The 14,396-nt window shown below is 44.6% G+C and overlaps 1 protein-coding gene across 3 annotated transcripts in view; it reads left to right on the forward strand.

Annotated features, from left to right (window-relative positions):
• LOC139552771 (lysine-specific demethylase phf2-like) overlaps positions 1 to 14,396 on the forward strand; it is a 144,413-nt gene that overhangs the window by 105,033 nt on the left and 24,984 nt on the right. For all 3 annotated transcript variants that reach the window (XM_071364805.1, XM_071364814.1, XM_071364821.1), the window contains exons 14-16: positions 9,880 to 9,998; positions 11,086 to 11,249; positions 12,409 to 12,476. In XM_071364805.1, coding sequence (XP_071220906.1) covers positions 9,880 to 9,998; positions 11,086 to 11,249; positions 12,409 to 12,476 — 351 coding nt within the window. The remainder of the gene's footprint in view (positions 1 to 9,879; positions 9,999 to 11,085; positions 11,250 to 12,408; positions 12,477 to 14,396) is intronic.

The following is a 14,396-nucleotide window of genomic DNA, read 5'->3' on the forward strand; positions in this document are numbered from 1 at the left end:
ACATCTGAAGGGTTAGAGATGACCACATCTGACAGGTTAGAGATGACCACATCTGAAGGGTTAGAGATGACCACATCTGAAGGGTTAGAGATGACCACATCTGAAGGGTTAGAGATGACCACATCTGAAGGGTTAGAGATGACCACATCTGAAGGGTTAGAGATGACCACATCTGAAGGGTTAGAGATGACCACATCTGAAGGGTTAGAGATGACCACATCTGAAGGGTTAGAGATGACCACATCTGACAGGTTAGAGATGACCACATCTGAAGGGTTAGAGATGACCACATCTGAAGGGTTAGAGATGACCACATCTGAAGGGTTAGAGATGACCACATCTGACAGGTTAGAGATGACCACATCTGAAGGGTTAGAGATGACCACATCTGAAGGGTTAGAGATGACCACATCTGACAGGTTAGAGATGACCACATCTGACAGGTTAGAGATGACCACATCTGAAGGGTTAGAGATGACCACATCTGAAGGGTTAGAGATGACCACATCTGAAGGGTTAGAGATGACCACATCTGAAGGGTTAGAGATGACCACATCTGAAGGGTTAGAGATGACCACATCTGAAGGGTTAGAGATGACCACATCTGAAGGGTTAGAGATGACCACATCTGAAGGGTTAGAGATGACCACATCTGAAGGGTTAGAGATGACCACATCTGAAGGGTTAGAGATGACCACATCTGAAGGGTTAGAGATGACCACATCTGACAGGTTAGAGATGACCACATCTGAAGGGTTAGAGATGACCACATCTGACAGGTTAGAGATGACCACATCTGAAGGGTTAGAGATGACCACATCTGAAGGGTTAGAGATGACCACATCTGAAGGGTTAGAGATGACCACATCTGACAGGTTAGAGATGACCACATCTGACAGGTTAGAGATGACCACATCTGACAGGTTAGAGATGACCACATCTGAAGGGTTAGAGATGACCACATCTGACAGGTTAGAGATGACCACATCTGACAGGTTAGAGATGACCACATCTGAAGGGTTAGAGATGACCACATCTGAAGGGTTAGAGATGACCACATCTGAAGGGTTAGAGATGACCACATCTGAAGGGTTAGAGATGACCACATCTGAAGGGTTAGAGATGACCACATCTGACAGGTTAGAGATGACCACATCTGACAGGTTAGAGATGACCACATCTGAAGGGTTAGAGATGACCACATCTGAAAGGTTAGAGATGACCACATCTGACAGGTTAGAGATGACCACATCTGAAGGGTTAGAGATGACCACATCTGAAGGGTTAGAGATGACCACATCTGAAGGGTTAGAGATGACCACATCTGACAGGTTAGAGATGACCACATCTGAAGGGTTAGAGATGACCACATCTGACAGGTTAGAGATGACCACATCTGAAGGGTTAGAGATGACCACATCTGAAGGGTTAGAGATGACCACATCTGAAGGGTTAGAGATGACCACATCTGAAGGGTTAGAGATGACCACATCTGAAGGGTTAGAGATGACCACATCTGAAGGGTTAGAGATGACCACATCTGAAGGGTTAGAGATGACCACATCTGAAGGGTTAGAGATGACCACATCTGAAGGGTTAGAGATGACCACATCTGACAGGTTAGAGATGACCACATCTGAAGGGTTAGAGATGACCACATCTGACAGGTTAGAGATGACCACATCTGACAGGTTAGAGATGACCACATCTGAAGGGTTAGAGATGACCACATCTGAAGGGTTAGAGATGACCACATCTGACAGGTTAGAGATGACCACATCTGAAGGGTTAGAGATGACCACATCTGAAGGGTTAGAGATGACCACATCTGACAGGTTAGAGATGACCACATCTGACAGGTTAGAGATGACCACATCTGAAGGGTTAGAGATGACCACATCTGAAGGGTTAGAGATGACCACATCTGAAGGGTTAGAGATGACCACATCTGACAGGTTAGAGATGACCACATCTGAAGGGTTAGAGATGACCACATCTGAAGGGTTAGAGATGACCACATCTGAAAGGTTAGAGATGACCACATCTGAAGGGTTAGAGATGACCACATCTGAAGGGTTAGAGATGACCACATCTGACAGGGTTAGAGATGACCACATCTGAAGGGTTAGAGATGACCACATCTGACAGGTTAGAGATGACCACATCTGACAGGTTAGAGATGACCACATCTGACAGGTTAGAGATGACCACATCTGAAGGGTTAGAGATGACCACATCTGACAGGTTAGAGATGACCACATCTGAAGGGTTAGAGATGACCACATCTGAAGGGTTAGAGATGACCACATCTGAAGGGTTAGAGATGACCACATCTGAAGGGTTAGAGATGACCACATCTGAAGGGTTAGAGATGACCACATCTGAAGGGTTAGAGATGACCACATCTGAAGGGTTAGAGATGACCACATCTGAAGGGTTAGAGATGACCACATCTGAAGGGTTAGAGATGACCACATCTGAAGGGTTAGAGATGACCACATCTGAAGGGTTAGAGATGACCACATCTGAAGGGTTAGAGATGACCACATCTGAAGGGTTAGAGATGACCACATCTGAAGGGTTAGAGATGACCACATCTGACAGGTTAGAGATGACCACATCTGAAGGGTTAGAGATGACCACATCTGAAGGGTTAGAGATGACCACATCTGAAGGGTTAGAGATGACCACATCTGAAGGGTTAGAGATGACCACATCTGAAGGGTTAGAGATGACCACATCTGAAGGGTTAGAGATGACCACATCTGAAGGGTTAGAGATGACCACATCTGAAGGGTTAGAGATGACCACATCTGAAGGGTTAGAGATGACCACATCTGAAGGGTTAGAGATGACCACATCTGAAGGGTTAGAGATGACCACATCTGACAGGTTAGAGATGACCACATCTGAAGGGTTAGAGATGACCACATCTGAAAGGTTAGAGATGACCACATCTGAAGGGTTAGAGATGACCACATCTGAAGGGTTAGAGATGACCACATCTGAAGGGTTAGAGATGACCACATCTGAAGGGTTAGAGATGACCACATCTGACAGGTTAGAGATGACCACATCTGAAGGGTTAGAGATGACCACATCTGACAGGTTAGAGATGACCACATCTGAAGGGTTAGAGATGACCACATCTGAAGGGTTAGAGATGACCACATCTGAAGGGTTAGAGATGACCACATCTGAAGGGTTAGAGATGACCACATCTGAAGGGTTAGAGATGACCACATCTGAAGGGTTAGAGATGACCACATCTGAAGGGTTAGAGATGACCACATCTGAAGGGTTAGAGATGACCACATCTGAAGGGTTAGAGATGACCACATCTGACAGGTTAGAGATGACCACATCTGAAGGGTTAGAGATGACCACATCTGAAGGGTTAGAGATGACCACATCTGAAGGGTTAGAGATGACCACATCTGAAGGGTTAGAGATGACCACATCTGACAGGTTAGAGATGACCACATCTGACAGGTTAGAGATGACCACATCTGAAGGGTTAGAGATGACCACATCTGACAGGTTAGAGATGACCACATCTGAAGGGTTAGAGATGACCACATCTGAAGGGTTAGAGATGACCACATCTGAAGGGTTAGAGATGACCACATCTGAAAGGTTAGAGATGACCACATCTGACAGGTTAGAGATGACCACATCTGAAGGGTTAGAGATGACCACATCTGAAGGGTTAGAGATGACCACATCTGAAGGGTTAGAGATGACCACATCTGAAGGGTTAGAGATGACCACATCTGAAGGGTTAGAGATGACCACATCTGAAGGGTTAGAGATGACCACATCTGAAGGGTTAGAGATGACCACATCTGACAGGTTAGAGATGACCACATCTGAAGGGTTAGAGATGACCACATCTGAAGGGTTAGAGATGACCACATCTGAAAGGTTAGAGATGACCACATCTGACAGGTTAGAGATGACCACATCTGACAGGTTAGAGATGACCACATCTGAAGGGTTAGAGATGACCACATCTGAAGGGTTAGAGATGACCACATCTGAAGGGTTAGAGATGACCACATCTGAAGGGTTAGAGATGACCACATCTGAAGGGTTAGAGATGACCACATCTGAAGGGTTAGAGATGACCACATCTGAAGGGTTAGAGATGACCACATCTGACAGGTTAGAGATGACCACATCTGAAGGGTTAGAGATGACCACATCTGAAGGGTTAGAGATGACCACATCTGAAAGGTTAGAGATGACCACATCTGACAGGTTAGAGATGACCACATCTGACAGGTTAGAGATGACCACATCTGAAGGGTTAGAGATGACCACATCTGAAGGGTTAGAGATGACCACATCTGACAGGTTAGAGATGACCACATCTGACAGGTTAGAGATGACCACATCTGAAGGGTTAGAGATGACCACATCTGACAGGTTAGAGATGACCACATCTGAAGGGTTAGAGATGACCACATCTGAAGGGTTAGAGATGACCACATCTGAAGGGTTAGAGATGACCACATCTGAAGGGTTAGAGATGACCACATCTGAAGGGTTAGAGATGACCACATCTGAAGGGTTAGAGATGACCACATCTGACAGGTTAGAGATGACCACATCTGACAGGTTAGAGATGACCACATCTGAAGGGTTAGAGATGACCACATCTGAAGGGTTAGAGATGACCACATCTGAAGGGTTAGAGATGACCACATCTGAAGGGTTAGAGATGACCACATCTGAAGGGTTAGAGATGACCACATCTGAAGGGTTAGAGATGACCACATCTGAAGGGTTAGAGATGACCACATCTGACAGGTTAGAGATGACCACATCTGACAGGTTAGAGATGACCACATCTGAAGGGTTAGAGATGACCACATCTGAAGGGTTAGAGATGACCACATCTGAAGGGTTAGAGATGACCACATCTGACAGGTTAGAGATGACCACATCTGACAGGTTAGAGATGACCACATCTGAAGGGTTAGAGATGACCACATCTGAAGGGTTAGAGATGACCACATCTGAAGGGTTAGAGATGACCACATCTGAAAGGTTAGAGATGACCACATCTGACAGGTTAGAGATGACCACATCTGAAGGGTTAGAGATGACCACATCTGAAGGGTTAGAGATGACCACATCTGACAGGTTAGAGATGACCACATCTGAAGGGTTAGAGATGACCACATCTGAAGGGTTAGAGATGACCACATCTGAAGGGTTAGAGATGACCACATCTGAAGGGTTAGAGATGACCACATCTGACAGGTTAGAGATGACCACATCTGAAGGGTTAGAGATGACCACATCTGAAGGGTTAGAGATGACCACATCTGAAGGGTTAGAGATGACCACATCTGAAGGGTTAGAGATGACCACATCTGAAGGGTTAGAGATGACCACATCTGAAGGGTTAGAGATGACCACATCTGACAGGTTAGAGATGACCACATCTGAAGGGTTAGAGATGACCACATCTGAAGGGTTAGAGATGACCACATCTGAAGGGTTAGAGATGACCACATCTGACAGGTTAGAGATGACCACATCTGAAGGGTTAGAGATGACCACATCTGAAGGGTTAGAGATGACCACATCTGACAGGTTAGAGATGACCACATCTGAAGGGTTAGAGATGACCACATCTGAAGGGTTAGAGATGACCACATCTGAAGGGTTAGAGATGACCACATCTGAAGGGTTAGAGATGACCACATCTGAAGGGTTAGAGATGACCACATCTGAAGGGTTAGAGATGACCACATCTGACAGGTTAGAGATGACCACATCTGACAGGTTAGAGATGACCACATCTGAAGGGTTAGAGATGACCACATCTGAAGGGTTAGAGATGACCACATCTGAAGGGTTAGAGATGACCACATCTGAAGGGTTAGAGATGACCACATCTGACAGGTTAGAGATGACCACATCTGAAGGGTTAGAGATGACCACATCTGACAGGTTAGAGATGACCACATCTGAAGGGTTAGAGATGACCACATCTGAAGGGTTAGAGATGACCACATCTGACAGGTTAGAGATGACCACATCTGAAGGGTTAGAGATGACCACATCTGAAGGGTTAGAGATGACCACATCTGACAGGTTAGAGATGACCACATCTGAAGGGTTAGAGATGACCACATCTGACAGGTTAGAGATGACCACATCTGAAGGGTTAGAGATGACCACATCTGAAGGGTTAGAGATGACCACATCTGACAGGTTAGAGATGACCACATCTGAAGGGTTAGAGATGACCACATCTGACAGGTTAGAGATGACCACATCTGAAGGGTTAGAGATGACCACATCTGAAGGGTTAGAGATGACCACATCTGACAGGTTAGAGATGACCACATCTGAAGGGTTAGAGATGACCACATCTGAAGGGTTAGAGATGACCACATCTGAAGGGTTAGAGATGACCACATCTGAAGGGTTAGAGATGACCACATCTGAAGGGTTAGAGATGACCACATCTGAAAGGTTAGAGATGACCACATCTGACAGGTTAGAGATGACCACATCTGAAGGGTTAGAGATGACCACATCTGAAGGGTTAGAGATGACCACATCTGACAGGTTAGAGATGACCACATCTGAAGGGTTAGAGATGACCACATCTGAAGGGTTAGAGATGACCACATCTGAAGGGTTAGAGATGACCACATCTGAAGGGTTAGAGATGACCACATCTGAAGGGTTAGAGATGACCACATCTGACAGGTTAGAGATGACCACATCTGAAGGGTTAGAGATGACCACATCTGAAGGGTTAGAGATGACCACATCTGACAGGTTAGAGATGACCACATCTGAAGGGTTAGAGATGACCACATCTGAAGGGTTAGAGATGACCACATCTGACAGGTTAGAGATGACCACATCTGAAGGGTTAGAGATGACCACATCTGAAGGGTTAGAGATGACCACATCTGAAGGGTTAGAGATGACCACATCTGACAGGTTAGAGATGACCACATCTGAAGGGTTAGAGATGACCACATCTGACAGGTTAGAGATGACCACATCTGAAGGGTTAGAGATGACCACATCTGACAGGTTAGAGATGACCACATCTGACAGGTTAGAGATGACCACATCTGAAGGGTTAGAGATGACCACATCTGAAGGGTTAGAGATGACCACATCTGAAGGGTTAGAGATGACCACATCTGACAGGTTAGAGATGACCACATCTGAAGGGTTAGAGATGACCACATCTGAAGGGTTAGAGATGACCACATCTGAAGGGTTAGAGATGACCACATCTGAAGGGTTAGAGATGACCACATCTGAAGGGTTAGAGATGACCACATCTGAAGGGTTAGAGATGACCACATCTGAAGGGTTAGAGATGACCACATCTGAAGGGTTAGAGATGACCACATCTGACAGGTTAGAGATGACCACATCTGAAGGGTTAGAGATGACCACATCTGAAGGGTTAGAGATGACCACATCTGAAGGGTTAGAGATGACCACATCTGAAGGGTTAGAGATGACCACATCTGACAGGTTAGAGATGACCACATCTGAAGGGTTAGAGATGACCACATCTGACAGGTTAGAGATGACCACATCTGAAGGGTTAGAGATGACCACATCTGACAGGTTAGAGATGACCACATCTGAAGGGTTAGAGATGACCACATCTGAAGGGTTAGAGATGACCACATCTGAAGGGTTAGAGATGACCACATCTGACAGGTTAGAGATGACCACATCTGAAGGGTTAGAGATGACCACATCTGAAGGGTTAGAGATGACCACATCTGAAGGGTTAGAGATGACCACATCTGAAGGGTTAGAGATGACCACATCTGAAAGGTTAGAGATGACCACATCTGAAGGGTTAGAGATGACCACATCTGAAGGGTTAGAGATGACCACATCTGACAGGTTAGAGATGACCACATCTGACAGGTTAGAGATGACCACATCTGACAGGTTAGAGATGACCACATCTGAAGGGTTAGAGATGACCACATCTGAAGGGTTAGAGATGACCACATCTGAAGGGTTAGAGATGACCACATCTGAAGGGTTAGAGATGACCACATCTGACAGGTTAGAGATGACCACATCTGAAGGGTTAGAGATGACCACATCTGACAGGTTAGAGATGACCACATCTGACAGGTTAGAGATGACCACATCTGAAGGGTTAGAGATGACCACATCTGAAGGGTTAGAGATGACCACATCTGAAAGGTTAGAGATGACCACATCTGACAGGTTAGAGATGACCACATCTGAAGGGTTAGAGATGACCACATCTGAAGGGTTAGAGATGACCACATCTGACAGGTTAGAGATGACCACATCTGAAGGGTTAGAGATGACCACATCTGAAGGGTTAGAGATGACCACATCTGAAGGGTTAGAGATGACCACATCTGACAGGTTAGAGATGACCACATCTGAAGGGTTAGAGATGACCACATCTGAAGGGTTAGAGATGACCACATCTGAAGGGTTAGAGATGACCACATCTGACAGGTTAGAGATGACCACATCTGAAGGGTTAGAGATGACCACATCTGAAGGGTTAGAGATGACCACATCTGAAGGGTTAGAGATGACCACATCTGAAGGGTTAGAGATGACCACATCTGAAGGGTTAGAGATGACCACATCTGACAGGTTAGAGATGACCACATCTGACAGGTTAGAGATGACCACATCTGAAGGGTTAGAGATGACCACATCTGAAGGGTTAGAGATGACCACATCTGAAAGGTTAGAGATGACCACATCTGAAGGGTTAGAGATGACCACATCTGAAGGGTTAGAGATGACCACATCTGACAGGTTAGAGATGACCACATCTGACAGGTTAGAGATGACCACATCTGAAGGGTTAGAGATGACCACATCTGAAGGGTTAGAGATGACCACATCTGAAGGGTTAGAGATGACCACATCTGAAAGGTTAGAGATGACCACATCTGAAGGGTTAGAGATGACCACATCTGAAAGGTTAGAGATGACCACATCTGAAGGGTTAGAGATGACCACATCTGAAGGGTTAGAGATGACCACATCTGAAGGGTTAGAGATGACCACATCTGAAAGGTTAGAGATGACCACATCTGAAGGGTTAGAGATGACCACATCTGAAGGGTTAGAGATGACCACATCTGAAGGGTTAGAGATGACCACATCTGAAGGGTTAGAGATGACCACATCTGACAGGTTAGAGATGACCACATCTGACAGGTTAGAGATGACCACTGTCCATGTAAAAATAAAATAAGCTCAAACAAAAAAGAAACTCAAAGGGAAGATGATATACTTTAGAACAACTTTCTTGATATTGACATTTGCTCCAAAAGCTTCAGCACTATGTTGCAGGGGTGGTGGACCAATAGGAGACCACACATGTTTCTTCTGGGATAAAGTGACAGGGGTTCTGGAAGACAATCCTAGACATTGAGTTACCACGGAAACCAATGTTCATTTTATTGAGGGCAATAACTTGTAACCTCGAATGTAAAAAATGAACATGCATGTTAAGGGTAATGTTCTACCCCTTGTTCTACCCCTTGTTCTACCCCTTGTTCTACCCCTTGTTCTACCCCTTGTTCTACCCCTTGTTCTACACCTTGTTCTACCCCTTGTTCTACACCTTGTTCTACCCCTTGTTCTACCCCTTGTTCTACCCCTTGTTCTACCCCTTGTTCTACACCTTGTTCTACCCCTTGTTCTACCCCTTGTTCTACACCTTGTTCTACCCCTTGTTCTACCCCTTGTTCTACACCTTGTTCTACCCCTTGTTCTACACCTTGTTCTACACCTTGTTCTACACATGTTGTCTGTCCTTCTGCCAGTTTATGACAAAGTGATCTTTGTTGTTCATGTCCATTACAGAACAGTAAACCAGATTCCTTATTGAAGATGGAAACTGAAGTGCACAAGTTTGAGAGAACGCCACTGTCGGGCAACAAAGAGAAGTTTGCCTTTTCAATGACACACAAGAAGTTACTAGGGTAAGCACTGTATACTGGAGCAATGTGGTTGTCACCTAAATGTGTGTGTGTGTGTGTGTGTGTGTGTGTGTGTGTGTGTGTGTGTGTGTGTGTGTGTGTGTGTGTGTGTGTGTGTGTGTGTGTGTGTGTGTGTGTGTGAGACAGATGCATCTGTCCTTGGAGAGAGTGAGAGCTATCCATTGTTAATGTGAATTCACCTCCGTATCATCCTGTGAAGTGTTTTACTCAAAATGGCAGATTAACAAACACAGTGGTGTTACAGTAACGTACTATACATGACGTCAGAGATTAATAAACACAGTGGTGTTACAGTAACGTACTATACATGACGTCAGAGATTAATAAACACAGTGGTGTTACAGTAACGTACTATACATGACGTCAGAGATTAATAAACACAGCGGTGTTACAGTAACGTACTATACACGACGTCAGAGATTAATAAACACAGTGGTGTTACAGTAACGTACTATACATGACGTCAGAGATTAATAAACACAGCGGTGTTACAGTAACGTACTATACATGACGTCAGAGATTAATAAACACAGTGGTGTTACAGTAACGTACTATACATGACGTCAGAGATTAATAAACACAGTGGTGTTACAGTAACGTACTATACATGACGTCAGAGATTAATAAACACAGTGGTGTTACAGTAACGTACTATACATGACGTCAGAGATTAATAAACACAGCGGTGTTACAGTAACATACTATAACCCTTGTTATTTCTTGTTTTATGTTGCACCTTCTCCACATTTTCCAGGAATATTCTTATGATGTTACTAAGTGTATCCAGAGTATTTTCAGATTTCGTTTTCAACGAATGTGGAGAAAAGTACAGTAAATGTCAAATGCACATAACATCAACAGTGTCGTGTTTGGATTCAGTCTTGGGCCATTGAATAGTTGTGTCCTCAATTTTGGTCTAATCATTTTCCCATAATCTCCAAATGGTTCCCTTTCAATTGCTACCATGGTTATGCTTTTCATGTTTATTCTGTAAGCTAATGTTCAATTTAGCTTCATCCATATAGGCCAGTTCCCACCAGTGTAAAGGGTTCATCTGTTTCTCTCTCAGTTCTAAGCTGAAGCCCCAGCCCAACTCCAGTGTGTTCAGCTCGTTACATAACCTAAAGGAGGACAAGGCCAAGCCGGTGAGAGACGAGTATGAGTACGTGTCAGACGAAGGAGAGTTGAAGATTGATGAGTTCCCCATCAGGAGGAAAAAGAGAGACTTATCCTGTGAGTTTTCTGTTTGAAAGTAAATATTACCGTTAGGTAAAATATCCCACACCTCAGTGGCTCCAAATACTGCGAATGTTGGCAATTTTTTTACCTGAGTTCCCTGGAACATTACCTCAGGACTTGGTGACACACTACCCCCTATTGTTTACCACCTATCGTTGGTCAATCTAGTCCTAGAGAATTTCTACTTCCTATTTCAAAGTCAACACTTCCTTCAGGTAAATCTTACTACGATTGGGCAGCTAAAATGCACCAAGTTATGCTAATTTATATATTGGCAAAATATTATATCACACCACTACATATTTCGGGGAAGAAAAGCCAGTTTTTAGCTTTGCGTTACTTTAACACACTTTGTTACTTTACAGCCTTATTTTAGAAACAATTCCTCAGCAATCTACACACAGTACCCCATAATGACAAAGCGAAAACAGAAATGCCTTATTTACGTAAGTATTCAGACCTTTTGAGACTCAACATGTAGCTGAGGTGCATCCTGTTTCCATTGATCCTCCTTCACACAGCCAAGACAACGCAGGAGTGGCTTCGGGACAAGTCTCTGAATGTCCCAGCCAGAGGCTGGACTTGAACCCGATCTAACATCTCTGGAGAGACTTGAAAATAACTGTGCAGCTACGTTCCCCATCCAACCAAACCGAGTTTGAGAGGATCTGCAGAGAAGAATGGGAGAAACTCCCCAAATACAGGTGTGCCAAGATTGTAGCGTCATACCCAAGAAGACTTGAGGCTGTAATCGCTGCCAAAGGTGCTTCAACAAAGTACTGAGTAAAGGGTCTGAATACTTATGTAAATTAGATATTTCAGTTCTCATTTAAATTAGAAAACAGTTTAATCCATTTCAGAATAAGGCTGTAACGTAACAAAATGTGGAAAAAGTCAAGGGGTCTGAATACTTTCCAAAGGCACTGTGTATATTTATTTGTCACAATACTGCAGTAAATCTATTAAAGTTCACCTTAGGTTTATTGAGATTGTGATAGAGTAGTCCTGTCTTCTGATTGGCTAGTTGTTGATTGATGTTTTTTTCTGTTTGGCAAGTTGTTGATTTGACTCTCTCTTGTGATTGGATAGTTGTTGATTTGACTCTCTCTTGTGATTGGATAGTTGTTGATGGACTCTCTTCTCTCCCTGCCAGTCCTGTCAAACATCAAAGAAGCAATCCAGCCATCCAAGAAGCCAAAGCTCCTCCCCTCTGATGTCAAGGTACGTACGCTCCTCCCCCTTATTGGTATGACCAATAATATCCTTCTATACTCTAAGTAAATACCAGTAATATCCTGCTATTAGAATGTCTAACATCCTGTTCACTCAGACCCTTTTCACACTAAATCAAATCAAATGTTATTGGTCACATACACGTATTTAGCAGATGTTATTGCAGGTGTAGCGAAATGATTGTTTTCCTAGCTACAACACTGCAGTAGTACCTAACAATTCACAACAGTACACACATCTAAAAGTAAAAGAATGTAATTAAGAAATATATAAATATTAGGGCGAGCAATGTCGGAGTGTCATTGACTAGAATACAGTAGAATAGAATAGAATACAGGATATACATATGAGATGAGTAAAGCAGTATGTAAACATTATTAAAGTGACCAGTGTTCCATTATTAAAGTGTATAGGGCAGCAGCCTCTAAGGTGCGGAGTTGAGTAACCGGGTGGTAGCCGGCTAGTGATGGCTATTTAACAGTCTGATGGCCTTGAGATAGAAGCTGTTTTTCAGTCTATAGGGCACAGCTTTGATGCACCTGTACTGACCTCGCCTTCTGGATGGTAGCGTGGTGAACAGGCCGACAGGATACTCTCAATTGTGCATCTGTAAACGTTTGTGAGGGTTTTAGGGGCCAAGCCAAATATTTTCAGCCTCCTGAGGTTGAAGAGGCGTCATTGTGCCTTTTTCACCACACTGTCTGTGTGGGTGGACCATTTCAGTTTGTGCGTGATGTGTACGCCGAGGAACTTGAAGCTTTCCACTTTCTCCACTGCGTTCCCGTCGATATGGATGGGGGGATGCACCCTCTGCTGTTCCCTGAAGTCCACGATCAGCTCCTTCGTTTTCTTGACGTTGAAAGAGAGGTTATTTTCTTGGCACCACACTTCGAGAGCCCTCACCTCCTCCCTGTAGGCTGTCTCATCGTTGTTGGTAATCAGGCCCACTACTGTTTTGTCATCTGCAAGCTTGATGATTGAGTTGGAGGCGTGCATGGCCACGCAGTCATGGGTATACAGGAGTACAGGAGGGGCCTGAGCACGCACCCTTGTGGGGCCCCAGTGTTGAGGATCAGCGAAGTGGAGGTGTTGTTTCCTACCTTCAACCACTTGGGGGCGGCCCGTCAGGAAGTCCAGGACCCAGTTGCAGAGGCCTGGGTTCATACCCAGGGCCCCGAGCTTGTTGATGAGCTTGGAGGGTACTATGGTGTTGAAGGCTGACGTGTAGTCAATGAACAGCTGTTACGTTCCCCAGTTTCTGTGTTGTTGTGGGTTTCTTACATTGGTATTCCAGATGGGATAGGGCAGTGTGTAGTGTGATGGCGATTGCATCGTCTGTGGATCTATTTGGGCGGAATGCAAATTGAAGTGGGTCTAGAGTGACAAGTAAGATAGAGGTGATATGATCCTTGACTAGTCTCTCAAAGCACTTCATGATGACAGAAGTGAGTGCAACGGGGCGAGAGTCATTTAGTTCATTTAGTTCAGTTACCTTTGCTTTCTTGGGTACAGGAACAATGGTGGACATCTTGAAGCAAGTGGGGACATCAGACTGGGATAGGGAGTGTGTCTCTAAACACACCAGCCAGCTGGTCTGCACATGCTCTGAGGACGCGGCTAGGGATTTTGCCTGTTTGATTGCCTTAAGGAGGGACTGTCAACCAGTTTTGCATGAATGCTGCCGTCCTCGGTTTCTGGTTTGGGTTTTAATAGTCACAGTGGGAACTACATCCCCTAAACACTTCCTGATGAACTCCGTCTTCATGTCCGTGTATACGTTATTCTCCAAGGCTACCCGTAACATATCCTAGTCCACGTGATCAAAACAATATTGAAGCATAGATTCCGATTGGTCAGACCAGCGCTGAATAGACCTTAGCATGGGTACTTCCTGTTTGAGTTTCTGCC

The sequence above is a fragment of the Salvelinus alpinus genome, chromosome 2, assembly GCF_045679555.1.
Source record: "Salvelinus alpinus chromosome 2, SLU_Salpinus.1, whole genome shotgun sequence".
Classification (NCBI taxonomy): domain Eukaryota; kingdom Metazoa; phylum Chordata; class Actinopteri; order Salmoniformes; family Salmonidae; genus Salvelinus; species Salvelinus alpinus.